General features: G+C 37.3%; 1 protein-coding gene across 1 annotated transcript; it reads right to left on the reverse strand.

Moving 5' to 3' along the window:
• Nucleotides 1–6,260: 6,260 nt before the first annotated feature.
• Nucleotides 6,261–7,595, reverse strand: LOC141815292 (protein JINGUBANG-like). The gene has a single exon (XM_074703225.1). It carries the CDS (start codon nucleotides 7,593–7,595, stop codon nucleotides 6,261–6,263), a length of 1,335 nt encoding a protein of 444 aa, XP_074559326.1.
• Nucleotides 7,596–18,224: the final 10,629 nt, after the last annotated feature.

Here is an 18,224-nt window from a genome sequence, read left to right on the forward strand (position 1 = left end):
GACTATTGGTATGAATAGTCCTTAGATCTGAAGTCACTATGGTTCCCTACATAAGGAGTTTGTATTTTGATATCGTCAAACGTCACCCGTAACAGGGTGGACTATAAAGGCGATCACTATGTATATAACAAATTATACGGAGGGATGTGAATGATATAGATGAGATCTATCCCTCCCATATAACGGGAGTGATATCTTGTGACCTCTTGATAGACTAGGATGACGAAATGCATGATCATGCTCAAATGAATCAATATGAGATATTGAGCTCATTTGCTTGAGTGAGTCTACTTGGGGATCAAGAAACACAAAGATTGATAAGAGGATGACACAGTCTATGTCTCATTGATCAATCTAGATATCGAGGATAGAAGGACATGGTTATACATTATCATAGTTACGAAGGTTATGTCGGATCTCGACATTCTTGTCACTTGGGTAGCAATGATACATTGTTAGATGTCACTCATTGCTTATGTTTCTAAAATAGATTTTAGAGACATTGCCAACATTATAAGAACCTATTGGGTCACACACAAATAACACTCTATTTGGAGATGAGTTCATTTTAGTTTGACTAAAGAAACAATTAAGCTCATTGGATGGCCTAGACTTGAGTTAGACTCAAGTTGGTTGAATTTGAGTTAGACTCAAATTAAACCAAGATGATGAATGGATTTTGATTCATCATGCATGATTAATGTGGATTAATCATGCATTGAAGAAGAGGAAGTTATCATGCATGATTAATAGGATTAATCATGCATTGATGAAAGAATACCAAAAGCCTAAAAACTTTTGGTATTCATGGCATAAGTATAAAAGAGTTTTTCTTTCAAAAACTCATGGATGGTTCATTTTCTCCTCTCCTCTTCTTCTTGGTCGAGCTCTACAAGAGAGGTTGCTAGCACAACCAAAGTCTTCTCCAAAAGGTGAGTGTTAGTGTGGATACGCATAAAGGCACGAACACTTGAACGTGCTAGAGATCCGACAACCTTTGGATGAGTGGGATAAGTGAAGGGCATGCATCAAAGGTAAATTCCTATTAGATAGGATTTCATAGATCTAAACTTGTATAGATTTTTCACATGGATCGCTCGAGGGATCCTATTTTCCGCTGTGGATTTTTTATTTTATCGCATAGGATTCCCTACAAAGATGAGGTCGGTGCTTAAGGTCGAGATGAGGTCGACAACTGAGGCCGAGATGAGGTCGGCACCTAAGGCCAAGCTAGAGGCAAGGTCGAAAGTGGAGATGAGGTCGCCTAAAGTTAAGTCGGGGATGAGGTCGGCAGTTGAGATCGAGATGAGATCGGTAGTTAAAACTGAGAGATTATGTCTAGCTGTCGGATAGCTGACTTGTGCTTGAGGTGGTTTGGCCAGACCTGGGCTCATACTAGACCAAGTTTGATACCCTTGTGCCATGTTTGGCCAGCCTTGACTTCGACTGATAGCTCAGCACGACTCCTTACCACATGGGACACGTGGGGGTTGTAGATTTTCACCATATCAGGTAGTTTCTTAATTTGGTTTTAAGGAGAACACTGTTGATCAATGTATATACCTCAATTCAGTGGGAGAAAATTCGTTATACTTATTCTATATGTAAATGATATTTTGTTGGAAAACAATAATAAGGTTTTACTGCATGAAACCAAACTATTTATATCGGGTCATTTTGAAATAAAAGATCTTTTATGCTATACATACAAATCTATCATGATCATTCAAGTGGTATACTTGGACTATCACAAAAGACCTATGTTCAAAAGGTGCTCAATAGATATGGTATGCAGAATTGTACACCTAGTTATATGCTTGTGATGAAAGATGATAAATTTAGTTTGTAGCAATGCCCACAACCAGAACTTGAGATAAAGAAAATGTAGAAATTCCCTTATGTTTTAGTTATAGAGAGTCTCATGTATGCTCAAGTGTGTATGTGTTTGGATATATCATACATAGTAAAGATGTTGAGAAAATATTTGAGTAATTTAGGGCAGGATCACTAGAAAGCCATAAAGAGGATTATGCATTATTCATAAAGAATAAAGGATTTTATGCTCATGTACCAGAGATGTGGTGACGTGGAGGTGATGATTGGATATTTAAACTTTGACTTTGTTGGATACTTGGATAATAAGAGATCCATTTAGGCTATATTTTTATGATGACTGGAGAAGCTATATCATGGAAGAGTGTGAAATAGTCACTCATAGCTACTTCTACCAAAAGGTAGAATTCATAGCATGTTATTGTTAGTGTCAGCCCTTAGTGCCAATAATGAGATGATTGTTTAGGGAACACATGTATCATATTCATTAATAAAGGAAAAAGTTTGCTTATTATATTTATTTCTTATCCGTGCTATATGAATAAATATAATAGTATCCTTGAGTAGTAGATTCTTGTCTACAGCATATCAATTGGTTAAATTGATAGTGAGAGCCTGTAGACATATATATAACACTACTCTTAACTATTCCTAGTTGAGCATTAATATGCAAGGACAATATTAATGTGTTGAGACTAGCATGTAGGTCAATTGATGATTTAATCTTACAAGTCATGGATATGTGATATCACGTTGACATATGGGTACATGTTAGAGAATATGTACTGAATTGATCCGCCATGAGAATATTTCATGGATCGTTATATAGGTGTCATAAACATTCTCATGTGACTATTGGTATGAATAGTCCTTAGACCTGAAGTCACTACGGTTCCCTACATAATGAGTTGTATATTTTGGCTTCGTCAAACGTCACCTGTAACAGGGTGACTATAAAGGCGATCACTGGGTATATATTAAGTTATGCGGAGGGATGTGAGTGATGTAGATGTGATCTATCCCTTCCATATGACGGAAGTGATATCTATGGACCCCTTGATAGAGTAGGACTGCAAAAATGCATGATCATGCTCGAATAAGTCAATATGAGATATTGAGCTTATTTGATTGAGTAGTCTACTTGGAGATCAAGAAATTAATGATTGATAAGAGGATGACACGGTCTATGCCTCATTGATCAATCTAGATATCAAGGATAGAAGGACTGAGTCATACAAGATAGTAGTCACGGAAAGGTTGTGTCGGATCTCGACATTCTCGTAACTTGGGTAGCAATGATATATTGCTAGATGTCGCTCATTGCTTATGTCTCTAAAATGGTTTTAAAGACATTACCAACATTATGAGAACCTATTGGGTCACACACTTAGAACATGTGATTTGGAGATGGTTCATGTGATGAATCATTGGGCCATTGGGTTGAGTCTAATGTAGATTAGACTCATTGAGTGGGACTCAAGGTAGACTCATTGAATTAGACTCGAGTTGGACTCAAGTCAATTCGAATTGAGTGAAACTCGAGTTGGACTCGAATTGGACTCAAGTCAATTCGGATTGAATTAGACTCGAGTTGGACTCAAGTCACACAAGCCAATTCGAATTCATCAAGAGGGGGTTGCATGATCACTTAATATGAGATTAATGGGGTATTAATTCTATGGAATACCAAAAGTTAAAACCCTTGATATTCCATGGTGATATATAAAAGGGATGAGAGGGTTTTTCTTTCACTCTTGGATGATTGCACCTTCTTTCTCTTCTCTTCTACCTTCCTTGGCCGAACCAACCTTTGTGGCTAGCACCGCAGTTTGGTTCTTCTCCATCTCGGTGTTCATGTGGATACTGTGGAGGTGCAATACACTGATCGAACTAAGATCCGCTAAGCAAAAGTTGCTGTCGGGATTGCGAAGGGCTCACATCGAAGGTAACCTCGATTCCAGTAGATAGAATAGTAAAATGAGTATGGTTTTTCGCATGAATCTTCTGGAGGGATCCTTTTCCGCTGCGTTTATGCGGATAAAAATTATTTTTTATCGCATAAAAATCCCTACAGTTATAAGCCATCCAACTAGAGGATATGAATATAGACTTTTATAATAGGATTGTAGATTATTGATGGTATTGAGAGATCATTGAGAATCAACTTTGATAATAAATTCATTGAGTTGTATTCCAAGAACAATCGTAGCTCATCGAAGTCTAAGCATATTAACATCAAATTCTTAGTGGTGAAGGAAAAAGTTCAAAGTGGTCAAGTATCAATTGAGCACATCAACACAGGTTCTATTATAGCAAATTCACTCACCGTGGGCTTGCAACCCAAGATATTTCATAAGCATGTGGAGCATATGGGGTTCTTCTTTTGGATGGAGTATTCATTTGGTAGGAATCTATATAAAGATATTTTTACCATTCAGTGGCATTATTGAGCTCAACTATTGAAATTTGACTATGTTATATATGAAATCACATGTAGCCCAAGTGAAATATTTTGATATTTATTTCTCTATTTGGTAGGCTTATATATTAAGGTTGTAACGCACAATATTGCCATTACGGATAAGCCGAGTGATCTAATTGATGTTTAATCGTGGGCTTAGTTAACGAATATGAATTTTGTGCATACAAATCCGTTAACCTATTTCTATTTTTATTGATGGGATGATAATAAAACAAATCTAAAGCTATACAAAAAGGGTTGTGGTCTCATAGCTTTAAGGCATCAATTCATCTTTCATCTCCTCCGGAAGAAGAATATGATTGTCTCGCCTTAATTCCTATATAAGATTATCCAATCACTTTTGATCTCCAGATTATTATATGACTGCAAGAACATACCAATGAGCCGATGACTCTCAATTCAGGTTCGGCTTACAGCTTTCGTCATTTTCAATTTCATTAATATAATGTAAACTCAATGATTAGATCTGGCTTAGAATTGTTTGTGACATTATGGATTCATGCACGTTGAACAATTCAAATTACTCACTCAGAAATAAGAATTAGTCTCGTCTCAAACTCCTATCCATTGATATAACGAGAGTGCAGTGCAATTCAAATTAGTCACTAATATTTTTCATGAAAGGATGAAGCAAAATGAGATAGTCTGAAAATTTATTCATCATCCTATCAACATAAGCAAATTGAGCTGCATGCATGCCTTATATTTCCTCCAAAGAATAAAATTGTTGGCCTCTTCATTAGCCTCACACCAATGCACAATTTCCGTCTTTGATTTAAACTTCACATGCACCATGCATGTAGTTTGAGGGCAAAAAATATCAAAAGCATATATCTTTTTTATTCATATCATATATATCATGTGTCTCTCTTTCAAAATTTATTAAAATAACACCTCGCTCATAATTTAATATCTAAAATACTTCTTTATGCTCCACTTTTGATTGTTTTTGGTCAAAGTTGCTCCACTTAATTCGAAGCAGTTTTGACCCAACTTTGATTTAAAGTTATTTTATCTTAAAGTAATTTTTGATCAAAAGTTACTAGAAGGCGATACAATTTAGTCAAAGTTGCTTAAAGTTGATCGTAGAGAAGTATTTTGAGTATTAAAGTATATGGATGAGATGCTATTTGAATAATTTTTAAAAGAGAGATATTCTTTTCACGATATTAATTTTCTGCCTAGTCTAAGAGGAGGGATAATAATTGCTGTAGAACATACAATTTGTAGTAGCTATTCATCATCTATGTAATGTCAACAATTCATGCATACACCAACCACCAAGTTTAACACAGAACAAGAACTTCATGTAATGTAATTGATTAGTGCAACTTCAATATATCATCTTGTTTTTGCTTCCCTTTCTCTATCATTCTGTTTAATCCTATATTGCTTCTCCTTTATTTGACCAAGCAATTAAATCTTCAGTTTACAGTATTCTCACGTGGGCATCCTTGGGTTGCATTAAGTCTTCCAAACAAAACAAATTTATTTCAGTCACTGATTTCGTAGTGCACATTCAAAGAACAAAATTATATGATTTCTGCAATCTAATTGTACATGAAAATTTTTCATATATGGTAGAAAGAATCATAGAACAAAATCTGAAAAAAACACATCAGATGGTATAAAAGAATGAGAGATTCTCGACAGAGATGTCGTAGCAAAGTCCTACAGAGCATTTGTGTTGCTCAGGGAGCAGGAGCAAGGGGCTCTTCTCAGGTGTAAAGAGATCGAATTGAAGGTAGTTAAGGAGCACCGGAGAAGACGAAGCAAAGTGGTGGTTGAATTCAGGGACAATATCACAGTTGATTGCCTCCCCCGTCGCGCAATGTCGACATCCTCGGCCACGAATCAGTGTTCAGGCGCAGAGATTGATGGGTAAGACGAGAGCTTTTTGTTTGCTGAAGGCTCGCCGATGGTCGGTACTGGTACTTTCACCAGTTTAGTCTGCCGCCTCCTCCATGTCCACCGGCATGGTCACTGGGACCCTCAGAAGCGCCTCTGGCGCCTGCTCCGACACCCGCCACACCTTCACCGACTTGTCCAGACTGCCGCTGTACACTATCCAGCTTCCGGCGCCGACGTCGCCATCTCCACCACCTAGTTCCTCCGCCTCCCCCTCCGCCACCATTGCGAGGCACTTCACTGGCCCCGTGTGACCCCTCAGCACCGACAGGCAGTTGTGCACCGCGCCGTATCGCCTCCACACGCAGATGTTCTTGTCGGCGGAACCGCTGACCAGGAGGCTCCCCGCCGCCACGAGGCAGAGCACGGCCATGTTGTGGCCGCGGAGCACCCCTCTGTGCGCCAGCTGCATCTCGCCTTCCCAGAAGTTGACGAGTCCGTCGGAGGAGCCACAGTAGACGATTGGCGCGGCGGGACTGACGGCGAGAGAGGTAACTGCGGACTCTTGCTTCAGCAGAGTTTGCACCGGCGTGTGCTTGGTTGCCTTGGTCAGCAGCTCGCGTCGCCACACCTTGACGGTGCCGTCGGCGGATCCGGTGAAGACAAGCCCACCGAAGGCAGCGGCCACGACAGAGTTGACAGCGTCGCTGTGTGCGATGACGGACTCGAGGCAGCGTGAGTCGGCAATGCGCCAGACCTTGAAGGTCTTATCCCAGGAGCCGGAGTAGAGCAAACCGTGGTCCTCATTGAGGCTGAGGCAGGAGATGGCGTCGGAGTGGCGGATCCAGAGCGCGCTGCGGTGGCGGCGGACCTCGACGTAGTTGGAGGGCTTTAGGGAGCCGCGGAGGACGTCCTTGAGGCGGGGGAGGTTGCCAATGCGCTTGTGGACAGTGGGGTTCTTGGGGGAGACGCGCCATAAGCGGATCTTGCCGTCCTGGTGGCCAGTGAAAATGCGGTCGGCGGCGACGACGATGGCCTTGACGAGGCCGCTTCTGGACTTGAAGCCGGCGAAGTCCTTCTGCTTCTTCCACACACGGATGTTCTTGCTGTCGGATCCGGTGTAGAGGACGTCCCCAACAGCGGCCAGGGAATAGATGTGTCCTTCCTCGCGGACGAGCGATGCGATGAGGCAGGCGGTGGAGGAAGAGGAGGTGGAGGAGGAGGCGGGATTGCAGGGGAAGGGGGAAGCAGAGGACTGGTGCCAGGGGGACATGATGAAGGGGGAGCTCTCACCGGACATGGCCATGGGGTAGTCGGAGTAGAAGCCGGAGCCATCGATGCTGGAGGAGCTGGAGTGGCGGAGGAAGTCATCGACGTCGTCTACGGAGGCGGAGGCGGAATGGTGGTGCCTGAGGGGATCTGAATGCTGCATGGTGGCGTAGGGGGCGCTGTGCCTGCTGCTCCTGTCGCCGTCGTCGTCCACCATGGCGCGCGATATCCCAACAGGTGGTGTGCAATTAAGAATGGGATGGTGGCGGTCTGGCGGAGTTGGATTTGAAGACGATTGAGCTGCGTAGGGAGGAAGGAGAGTTGATGTCGATGGTCAGGGTGGCGGAGAACGCGCACGTCCGCTCCTCGCCGTCTCTTCGCCGTGGTCGTTCCTTTCCCTGCTTAATCGCGCTTCTCCTATTTCCTAGCATGGAAGAATAATTTTTCAATATATCCAAATATTTAGTAGAATACTTTTATATTTTTATTAACATTATAATGCTTTTAACATTTTCGTTTTGTTGTTAAACTTAGGGGTGGGAAAAAATACCGAATTTTCGGTATACCGCATATATCATATCGATATTTACCGTCCATATCAAAAATTTCGATATATCGAAAATTTCGGTACGGTATAATACCGTACCGAATTTTTCGGTATCGGTAACGGTACGAAATTATTATTATTCGGTATTTCGGTATAGCAACATTTTCGGTATAATACCGTACCGAAATTATCAGTATACCAAAATGTTCAGTATTTTCGATGTAATATACTGAAAATTCGGTATTTCGGTATTTCGGTATACTGAAAATATCAAAATTCTGGTATACCGAATTTTCGGTATGGTAACGGTATAGATTTTTTTATGCCGAAATTTTCGGTACGGTATACGGTATCATATGCAAAATTCGGTATACCGTACTGATCCAGCCCTAGTTAAACTTCCCCCTCTATTTTATTATAAAAAAAAAATGATAATCCCAGTAGCCACATCTCTGGGGGTGGCCGGCCCGCCCCTCTATTTTATTATAAGTGAATAATTTAGTTGATAATTCAAAAAATAAAAATGCACATATTAATTTTTAAAAGGATATATTAATAGTGAAAAGAAATATAAAAGATATTTGTAAAAGTTGTTAAATCTAAAGGGTAATTTCTATATTTGGATGGGTAAAATAAAACAAGACATCATTTTATAATCATCGATGTCTATTCTTGAAAACCAGTCACATTTTACTTCCACTTGACCATCATATTTCTCTAAATCTTGTTGTTCCAACGGTTACATGATGAGATTCTCTTAGTCTCATGACCAATATAATTTGATAAAGTTAGTGCAACATATGATTAAATTTTAATTGACATCAATAATAATATCAAATTTAATTTGTGAGATATAAAATATTTTTAAAAAATAATGTAGCCCATTAAATCCATTGGTATAGGACTAACAAGATCATAGTTATTAGAATGTCTTTAACAAATACTACAATAATCACTATATTAATATCATTAAAAATCAAGATGTAGATGTATATTAATATCCTGGCGAAGCCAGGCAATACTTTCCTGCGTCATGATCAACTGCAGTTTCTCGATTTATCTCCTCACAGATGATCGTGGGGCCGACCGTGTGGGACCGCTAAGGTGGCGGATTCACCTTTTGCAGAAGAAATTACATAAAATATGATATGTACATGTAAATTTTCAACTAGTCCTCCTAATGACCCAAAAAAGTCTTGATGATATTTACAAATATTTTATGCTAAACTATAGTAGCAAGTCATGTTCTAAATCTTATGATTCTAAAGGGAATCTCATGTGATATTTACAAGTATTATATGCTAAACATTAATAGTAAATCATAATAAATTTATTTTACAGTGTCATATGACAAACAAAATACTGATGAATATTTTGAATTTATGTACATACAATATATCAAAATAGAATATTTATATTTATTAACAAATATAGAGCACTAAAGATAAATATAGACTCCCACTAAGCAATACTTCATCCAATAGAAGAACTCTCATATCCACAACATACACATGAAACACTTTAGATACCAAATCCTTGGTGAGTGAATCAGCCAACATGAAATTGGATATTTAATGTGCTCTATCATCACATGATGACTCTGAGCTCTTTCTTTGACTGTCAGAAATTTGATGTCGATGTGTTATAACTTCGACAAATTGCAATTGTTCTTGGAATAAAATTTTATGACTTTATTATCACAGTTGATTTTTAATGGGATGTCGATGCCATCAACGATCCCCAATGTTGTGATGAAGTTTGACAATCAAATCCTATAATTGGATGCTTCATAGCAAGCTACCAACTTTGTCCCATAGTGAAAGTGGCTATAAATATCTATTTTACGCTTTTCCACAATATAGCCCCTCCAGTAAGCATAAAAATATGGTTTGAAGTGGACCTTCTACTATCCAAGTATCCAAAAAAATAGAGTTTGAATATCCAATCAACTCCAAGTGATCAGACCTTCGATACTTGTGCATGTGTTCTTGTGTTTTCTGTACATACTGGATTACTCTTTTCACCACTTTTCAGTGTTACTTAAGTATTTGCTTAACATCCCTACTATGCACACAATGTCTGATGCATACAAACTTGTTCATACATGAGACTTCCCATAGCTGACACATAAGGGAATTGTTGCATCTCCTTGATTTCAAGTTCAAGTTATAGACACTACTGTAACTGAATTTGTCACCTCTAGACACTGATGTGTCACCAAGTGCACAATTTTCATGTCATATCATATGAGCATCTATAGGCCTTTTGTGAAAGTCCAAGAATACTTCTTGAACGATCACTACATATCTGTAAGACAAAGGATGCTTCACTAAGATTTTTCTTTTCAAAATTACCTTATAGAAATGACTTGGTTTCTTATAGTAGACCTTTATTATTACTTACTAGCAGTAGATCATCCACATATAAAACAAATATTATGAATTTACTCCCACTAAACTTAACATATATACATTGATTCACAGGATTCTATTGGTGCAAGGAGCACTAGTTTATCCCCAAGGTTTCGATGTTTGACAATACACCTAGGATTGGTCTGCTTGACCAAGGATTGATCCAAATAAGATCATGAAGTCTAGTCAGGTCAGTTTGACTAGAAGACTAGCGAGAAGTCCTAGTCAATTGGACTGGACAAGGAAATCTTAGTCAATTGGACTGGACAAGGAAATCCTAGTCAAGTTGACCGGGTAGGGAGAAGTCCTAGATGGAGGCTAAGTAGGAAAAGTTCTAATTAGAGGCTAGGCAGGGGAAGTCCTAGTTAGAGGCTAGACAGGGAAGTCCTAGTTGGAGGCAAGGCAGAGGAAGTCCTGGTTGGAGTCTAGTTAGGAAGTCTTAGTGAGTGAAGCTAGATAAAGAAGTTCTAACTGGAGGTTAGGCAAGGGAAAGTCCAAGCAGGTTAAGAGTGAACAGATATTTGGCAAGTGAAAAGTCTACCGAGTGATTAGTCTTAACTAGAGGTTAGGCAAGAAAAAGTCCAAGAAAATTAAGGATGACCGGATACTTGGTAGGTAAGAAGTCTACCTAGTGACTAGTTCTAACTAGAAGTTAGACACTAGTAAGCCTAGTAGGTTAAACCTACAGAGCAAGGCTTAGGTAAGTCTAGTAGGTTAAACAGACTACATATAAACTTAGGTTGCTTGTTTGTATGCTTATCTTGCAGAAACTAAGAGCTGGAAGCAAGACTGAAGAAGTATAAGAGAAGCAAACAGAAGCAGCCGAACTAAGCCCAGAAGTCAACTCAAGTCAAATCTAGTTGACTGGTTCCAGGTGCCCCTATTGGATCTGAGCGCCCGGAACAGTCCAGATGCCCTGGTAAGGTCCAGGAGTCTGGATAAAGTAGAATTAGCCCCAATAAAGACCGACAGAATCAGATTGGATCGAATCAGTTCAGGGCACTCGGAAAGGGATCTGGGCGCCTGAGAGAGTGCAATATACTAGAAATTTTATGGTTAGGATTAACCAATTAAAGGTTGAATTTTTTATTTGGGTCGGATTGAGTGGGTTGAAGCCCAAATTAGTCAAACCCATTTAGGTTAATGGGTCAAATCTAGAATTATGTTAAATACGTAAATTGCAGGACCTTGATTTATAGATCTTGTTATACGGAGAAGTTCTGATTTTGACGTGCATCACATCAGATGGGTACTCCTGTGCTTGGTCAACACAGGTTTTTTTTCATAGTGCTTATTAATTGTCTTGTTGCTATTCTTATTATAGTCATTGCTGAATTCACTACTTGATACTTATCGTTGACCTTGATATGATCTGTTTGTTGTTTATCTATGTTGACTTATCATGGTTGATGTTACACATATCTTGATATTGTAGTAGTTATCTGTTGAACTGTACATCATAGCATGTTGTTGTTGATTACTCTCACTGCACAGTGTGGGTGAGAGCATTATAGCACTGCACAGTGTGGGTGCTACCAGGACTAGCTAGATAGCTCTCCTGAAGACTGCCCCTCCCCCTTGCGTGTAGTTGGTCTGTTGTTGGAGCGGGTGATTCCTGTCACACGCCCTAGTTCATTGCACAGTGTGGGTGTCTGGGGATGTTGAGCGCAGACAGTGACATTTTCCCAGCTCCGCACTCACGTGTAGTAGTCTGTTGTTGGAGGGTGTGCAATTGTCCTGTTTTGCGCCCCAATTCACTACACTAGGTGAGTGACTAGGGGTGGCGAGTGCAGACAGTAACCATGCATGCATTTGTTGTTAGTTATTTACTGCATTTATAGTTGATGCACTTGCTGTTATATGATTGTGGTTGTTGCACTTGGTTGATATATGTTTGTTGCATATCTTATTTGTTTGACCTTGTTAAGTAAATATCGTACTTAGACTATATACCTTTGATATGTATGCTTATATCTTTACGTTGTGCACTTCTGTCTAGTACCCAATGAGTATTTTTATACTTACCACCCAGACCCTGGGGTTTTCTATCTCCTCAGGTAGTAGATAAGGATAACGAAGCTTGGAGTTCTACCGGACTGCCTCCATCGCACAGTAAGGCGAAGTTGGTCTTCCTTCGTATGTTTCGGATTGTTGGGTACTTCGTATGGTTTTTGTTCGGATTTTATTTGGTTGTGTGGTTCTGTATTGTTTCCTATGTGTGGCTCGTGGAGTTTGTCGTTGGATTTTATTGTGAGCACTATCGTGGTGATTTGACATTTTTGTTGTTGTATGTAGATTTGTTGTAGTAGTGGATGCATGTGTGTATATGTAGTTATGGTCGTGTGGGCCCTTGTATGTATGTTGGATTGTAGTTATGACCGTGTGGACCCTTGTGTATATATGTTGGATTGTAGATGGTCGTGTGGGCCTCGTATTCAGGGAAAGTTGAATTGTTACAGGGGAGATGTTATCAAAATTTTTCGGACAGCCATCTCTTGGGATGTGACAAAGAGTCTTTATAAGGTCATCAACATGCACCATCAAGGACACAACTTATTCTCCAAATTCTTTATCTTGCGGTGCTGCTAAACGTGAATGACATCCTGCTCGTGCGACCAGAGAAGCTCTAAGAAGGGTGTGCTGCGTTAGGACTTCCAAATTAGCTTACATGAAAGTTTGGGTGTTTTCTTTAATTCTTATTGTCCTATATTTCATTCTGTTATAATTGTTGGACTATAAGATGAGTTTCTCTACCTCCAAAAAAGTTTTAGAAAGAAGACTATTAGTGGATGGACACCTTCCCGTGCATAGGCCTTAGACGTACTGACCTTGGGGATTAAGAACGAAGTAAACATCCACGAATCCCCTATTTTGTTTTCAAATATCCATTGATAGTATTTGATAGAATAAACGAATGACGAGTACTATTCACCCCCTCTAACTCTCACTGGTCCTATAATTGGTATCAAAGTAGGCTTGCTCTTGATTGGACTAACCTCCACGGGAGCACGAAGGCAAAGATGGAGGAGGAGAAAGTTATTAATTTCAAAGTTCATTTAAAATTACATATTATTTATTATAAGTGCAAAGAGAGAGGGCATTACAAAAACTAGTGCCCCACTCGTAAGACTCGGACGACACCATCGGTGGTAAAGGAGCAACCGATGCTAGAAGTCCGGTGATACAAAAAGCACACTACGTGCTTTAAGTTTCAGAAATGCAAACACTATAAAAATCGGTGTCCGGAGAGAAAGACGGAGAAGAGGCAAAATTAGAATTAGATGTTGCAATTTCGGCAAGTGCTATAATTTACAAAAATACCCTTACAATTTTGCATGTTAAGTTTACTTTTGTTGATAATTTAGATAAAGCTAAAAATTCAAAATTAAAAATTAATTTAATTAATAAAAATATTAATTAAAATAATTCAAAAAATTTAAATTTAGAAAATTTAAACATAATTAATTTTTAAAAAAAATAAATTTACAAATTTTAAACTTAATTAATTTGACCAATTCAAATTTAAAAAATTCAAACTTAACTAATTTCACTAATTCAAATTTAGAAAATTCAAACTAACTAATTTAACAAATTCAATTAATTTGACTACTTCAAATAATTTTAAAAATTTAATTAATTTGACTAATTCAAATAATTTAAAAAAATTTAAAATTAATATATTTAAAAAAATTTAAATAAATTTAAAATTTTAATTAATAAAAATAAATTAATCAATTTAAAAACGTCAAATTTAAAACTTGTCAACAATAAAAATTCATCTAACTAAACTAATTTAATTAAAAATTTTAAATTAAATAATAATTTAACTAATTTAAATTTAATTAATTTTGATAATGTAATTAATATAGATTTAATTTAAATAAATAAAAAATTAAATTAATTCTTTAACATATTCAATCAAGATAAGAATAAATTTAAATTTAACTAATTTAATTAATCTAAAAATAAATAATAATTCAACTAAATAAGATAAAATTAATAATAATCAAGATAAATCTAACAATTTAAATTTAATTAATAATTTAGAATTAAATAATCAAGATAATTCAAATAATAAGATGAATTTAAAATCCACCAAGATAAAATCTAAAATTAATAATTTAACCACTAAAAATTAAAAATATCCAAAAAATTATTATAATAAATTTTTAAAATTTAAAAATACTAATACAAATTTGAACATTAAAAATTTTAATTTAAACAATTAAATTATTTACCATCGTGTACCATTTATTTACAAAATGATGAATAATTATAAAAATTTAAAATTAAATACTAAAATTCAAGAAAATAAATCTATCAATTTTAACTAGTCAAACATAAATTTAAAAACACTTAATGTTAAATAATAAATTAACTATCATGAAGTTTCATTTAATTATAAAATATAACTTAATTAAATAAAACTAATTAATAATTCAAAAATAAAATTTAAAATAATTAATAATTCAAAAAATACAAAATAAATTAATAATTCAAACAAACATGACTAAAATCCATAAACTTAATTATAATATAATACTTATAATTATAAAACTAATTAAAATATTACCAAATGAAACAAAATCTAATAAAATTCAAAACGTGTCAAAGTGGATTGACACATTTGCAGGTCTATACAAAATGTATCAAATCAAGAATTTGATATATTATTAGAAATTAAAAATTAGTTGCCTTGGTTGACTTATGTATACCTGCCATGTGCATGTATATGCTTTATTTTTTTACACATAAATGTCATGTCATCAAATTTTGTATATGCTTTATTTTTTATGCACATAAATGTCATGTCATCATGTTTAAATTTCTGCTTAATCTAGAACAGTTTGTTAATGATACATGATTGGTTGACATTTGACAACATAATACTAGGAGTGGGGCAAGATGATAGTTAGGAAAGCTTGGTCTAGGTAGTCAAGTGGGGTAAGAAGTACCTTGCTTGATCTACTCAGCTAAGTGAAACTAATTGAAGCTACCTCGCTACATCCTAGACTAGTTAGACCAGAGTTTTAGGATATGATTTCTTAAAAAGACTTTGTCTAAGGAAGTAGTCGTTGTTCCGATAACCAAAAAGGCATTGCCTCATCACGATCTGGAAGTTAATTTTTGAAATGTGGACTTAATAACTGACAGTTAAATCTAAATCTAACACAAGATTAAACACTCATTCAAACTTAAACTTAATCAATAAAGATAAAATTGATAAACATCTCACAAAACTCGTAAGGCAATCCTTGTATGTCATATATTGAAGCACTTAGAATAACTGAGATGATAAGGACTATTAAATCACAAAGATTTGAAAATATTTTCAAAAACTATTAAACTATTTTCTAAAAACTATTTTTAAAATTTGATAATTAATTGAAATTCAAGTTTGTTGTGTGTAATTATCCTATAATTTTCAAAGCACTATATATTTGAAAATCGATTGACCAATATTTAGACAAAGAACCTTTAGATAAACACTATGTCTACAACCCTAAGATACTTAGGTAGAAATTTTTTGTGGTTAACAAAGATGTCCTAAGAGAGTGTCTAGTTGAGGGGAAGGTACTTCTTGAAAGATCCTTATCCTCAAAAGCACTTTGAAAATTTACTTGAAAAATTACTTGAAAATATCTTTTGAAAACTCATGTTTATAAAATATTTTATAAATTGGTCTTTTGACTTGGAATAACCTACTAAGACATATAAAGAGATTATCTTGTGGTCAATAAGGAGCTCTAAAAAAATGTCAGATTTAGGAGGAAGTTCAAATTAAAAGTTTGATTAAAGATCATATTTGGGAAAACTATTTGAAAAATCATAAGTTACTTGTTCTTTTGACTCGGATTAACCTCTGAGATATATAGGGAGTTTGCCTTGTGATCAATAAAGAGGCCTAAGGAAGTGTTAGATTAATAGGGAGGTCCAAAATCAAAAGAGCAAACTATTTCAAACGTATCTTTTATAAATCTTTGAAAACCCCTTGAAAACACTTTAAAAAGCTATTTTCAAAATCAAATTTCAAAATTATTTTTAAATTATTCTTTTAATGTGGATCAAACCCGAAGGCACATAGGGAGGTTGCTTTGTGGTTAATAAAGAGCCCTAAGAATATGTCAGGTTAAGAGGGAGATTCTGATTAAAAGAGTAATAAATAATTTTTAAAAAAACCATCTACTTTATAACACTTTCAAAATTATTTTTCTTTTGAAAATCATGTTGAGATCGTCCCGGTGCAATACTCATGTTTATATGTTTCACAAACGTGCGCAGTGAAAATAAATAATTAATTACACCTAATTATTACAAACACACGCATGCAAATACAGGAAATAACAGAGTGCAAGACATGATTAAAAATATAAAATAGTAAATATTCTACGCGTACCTTATTGATGACATTGAGCAAAGCTGGCATCAATCGAGTGGTCTTTGTTGGTGCAAGATGCACTAAGATATTGCCTAGTGTTTCGATGTTTGACAATACACCTAAGTCTGGTCAGTTTGACCAAGGGTTGATCCAAACAGGACTTGATGTTTGGATGTGTGGAAGTGAGCGAGAAGGCCTGGTCGGTTAGACTAGACAAGGAAAGTTCTAATCTGAAAGATTAGGCAAGGGAAGTCCTGGTGAGTGAAGCTGGGCAAGGGAAAGTCCTAGTTGTAGGCTAGGCAAAGGGAAGTCTTGATTTAGAGGATCAGGCGGAAGTCTTGGCAGAGTCAACGTGCACCAGGCAGAAGTATGGACTTGGTCAGGAGGACCAAGTTGCAGAAGAACTGGACTTGGTCAGGAGGATCAAGTTGCATTTGAAGAATGGACTGATCAGGAGGATCAGTTGCGTTCAAGTCCTGGGGGGCAACGACAGAGCCGAGCACAAGTCCAACAAGTCTGGAGGACTTGGTTGGCATGAATTCTCCAGAATGGAGTGGGTTAGGCTAACCCAAGATTTCGGTAGAAATCTGAAGTTAGACCCACTAGGTAAGACTTTAGGTTATTGTATTTGCTTGCTTGTATGCTTGTCTTGCAGGAACCAGGAACTGGAAGCAAGAGGGAAAAGCAGAGGTGAAGCAAGCAAAGTCAACCCAAAGTCAAGCTCAAAGTCAACTCTGGTCAAACCTGGGTTGAGTCGACTCAGATTCGGTTTTGAGTCGACTCGGCACTGGAGTCGACTCAGATCGGGTTTTGAGTCGACTCAGGCTGACGCAGAGTCAAGATCTTATCGTCGCTGACGCCACACAGGCTGGAGTCGACCCAAGAGTCAAGATGAGTCGACTCAAAGAGGAAATCGGCGAGCAGGATAAAAGTTGATCTGCCACGCAGGCTGGAGTCGACCCAGATGGGCATCTGAGTCGACTCAAGAGGGCTATAAAAGGAGGTCGCGAGCAGCAGCCAGATTACAACATTGATACGCCTTCTTTCCGACAAGAGCCACTACTGAATGCAACCGAGGCCAACTTCTTGCAACCGGAGAAGATCCAGAAGGGGTGCGCGGCGCTCAGGACTTCCAGATCGGCTACCAAGAGTTTGCTTTTGTGTTTCTGTTTTACTTTCCTGTTATTTCATTGTTATTATCTTTGGACTGTAAGACGGGTTACTCCTCCTCCGAACGACGTTCGGAAAGGAGACCACTAGTGGACGGGCGCCTCCCGAATTAGGCCTTGGACGTACTAACCCTGGGGAGTTAGGAACCAAGTAAATCTCGCGTGTCCCCTTGCATGTATTTCTAATTCCGCTGCTTTAGTTTTGTTAGTAAATCGAACGAAGAAATTGTTGGTGCAATAGTCGCCCCAAGTGCATTGAGTTTCAATGTTTGGCTAAACCATGTTT

The sequence above is a fragment of the Curcuma longa genome, chromosome 21 (genome assembly GCF_044706935.1).
Source record: "Curcuma longa cultivar G26 ecotype Majalengka, Jawa Barat chromosome 21, ITB_CL_G26_1.1, whole genome shotgun sequence".
NCBI lineage: Eukaryota > Viridiplantae > Streptophyta > Magnoliopsida > Zingiberales > Zingiberaceae > Curcuma > Curcuma longa.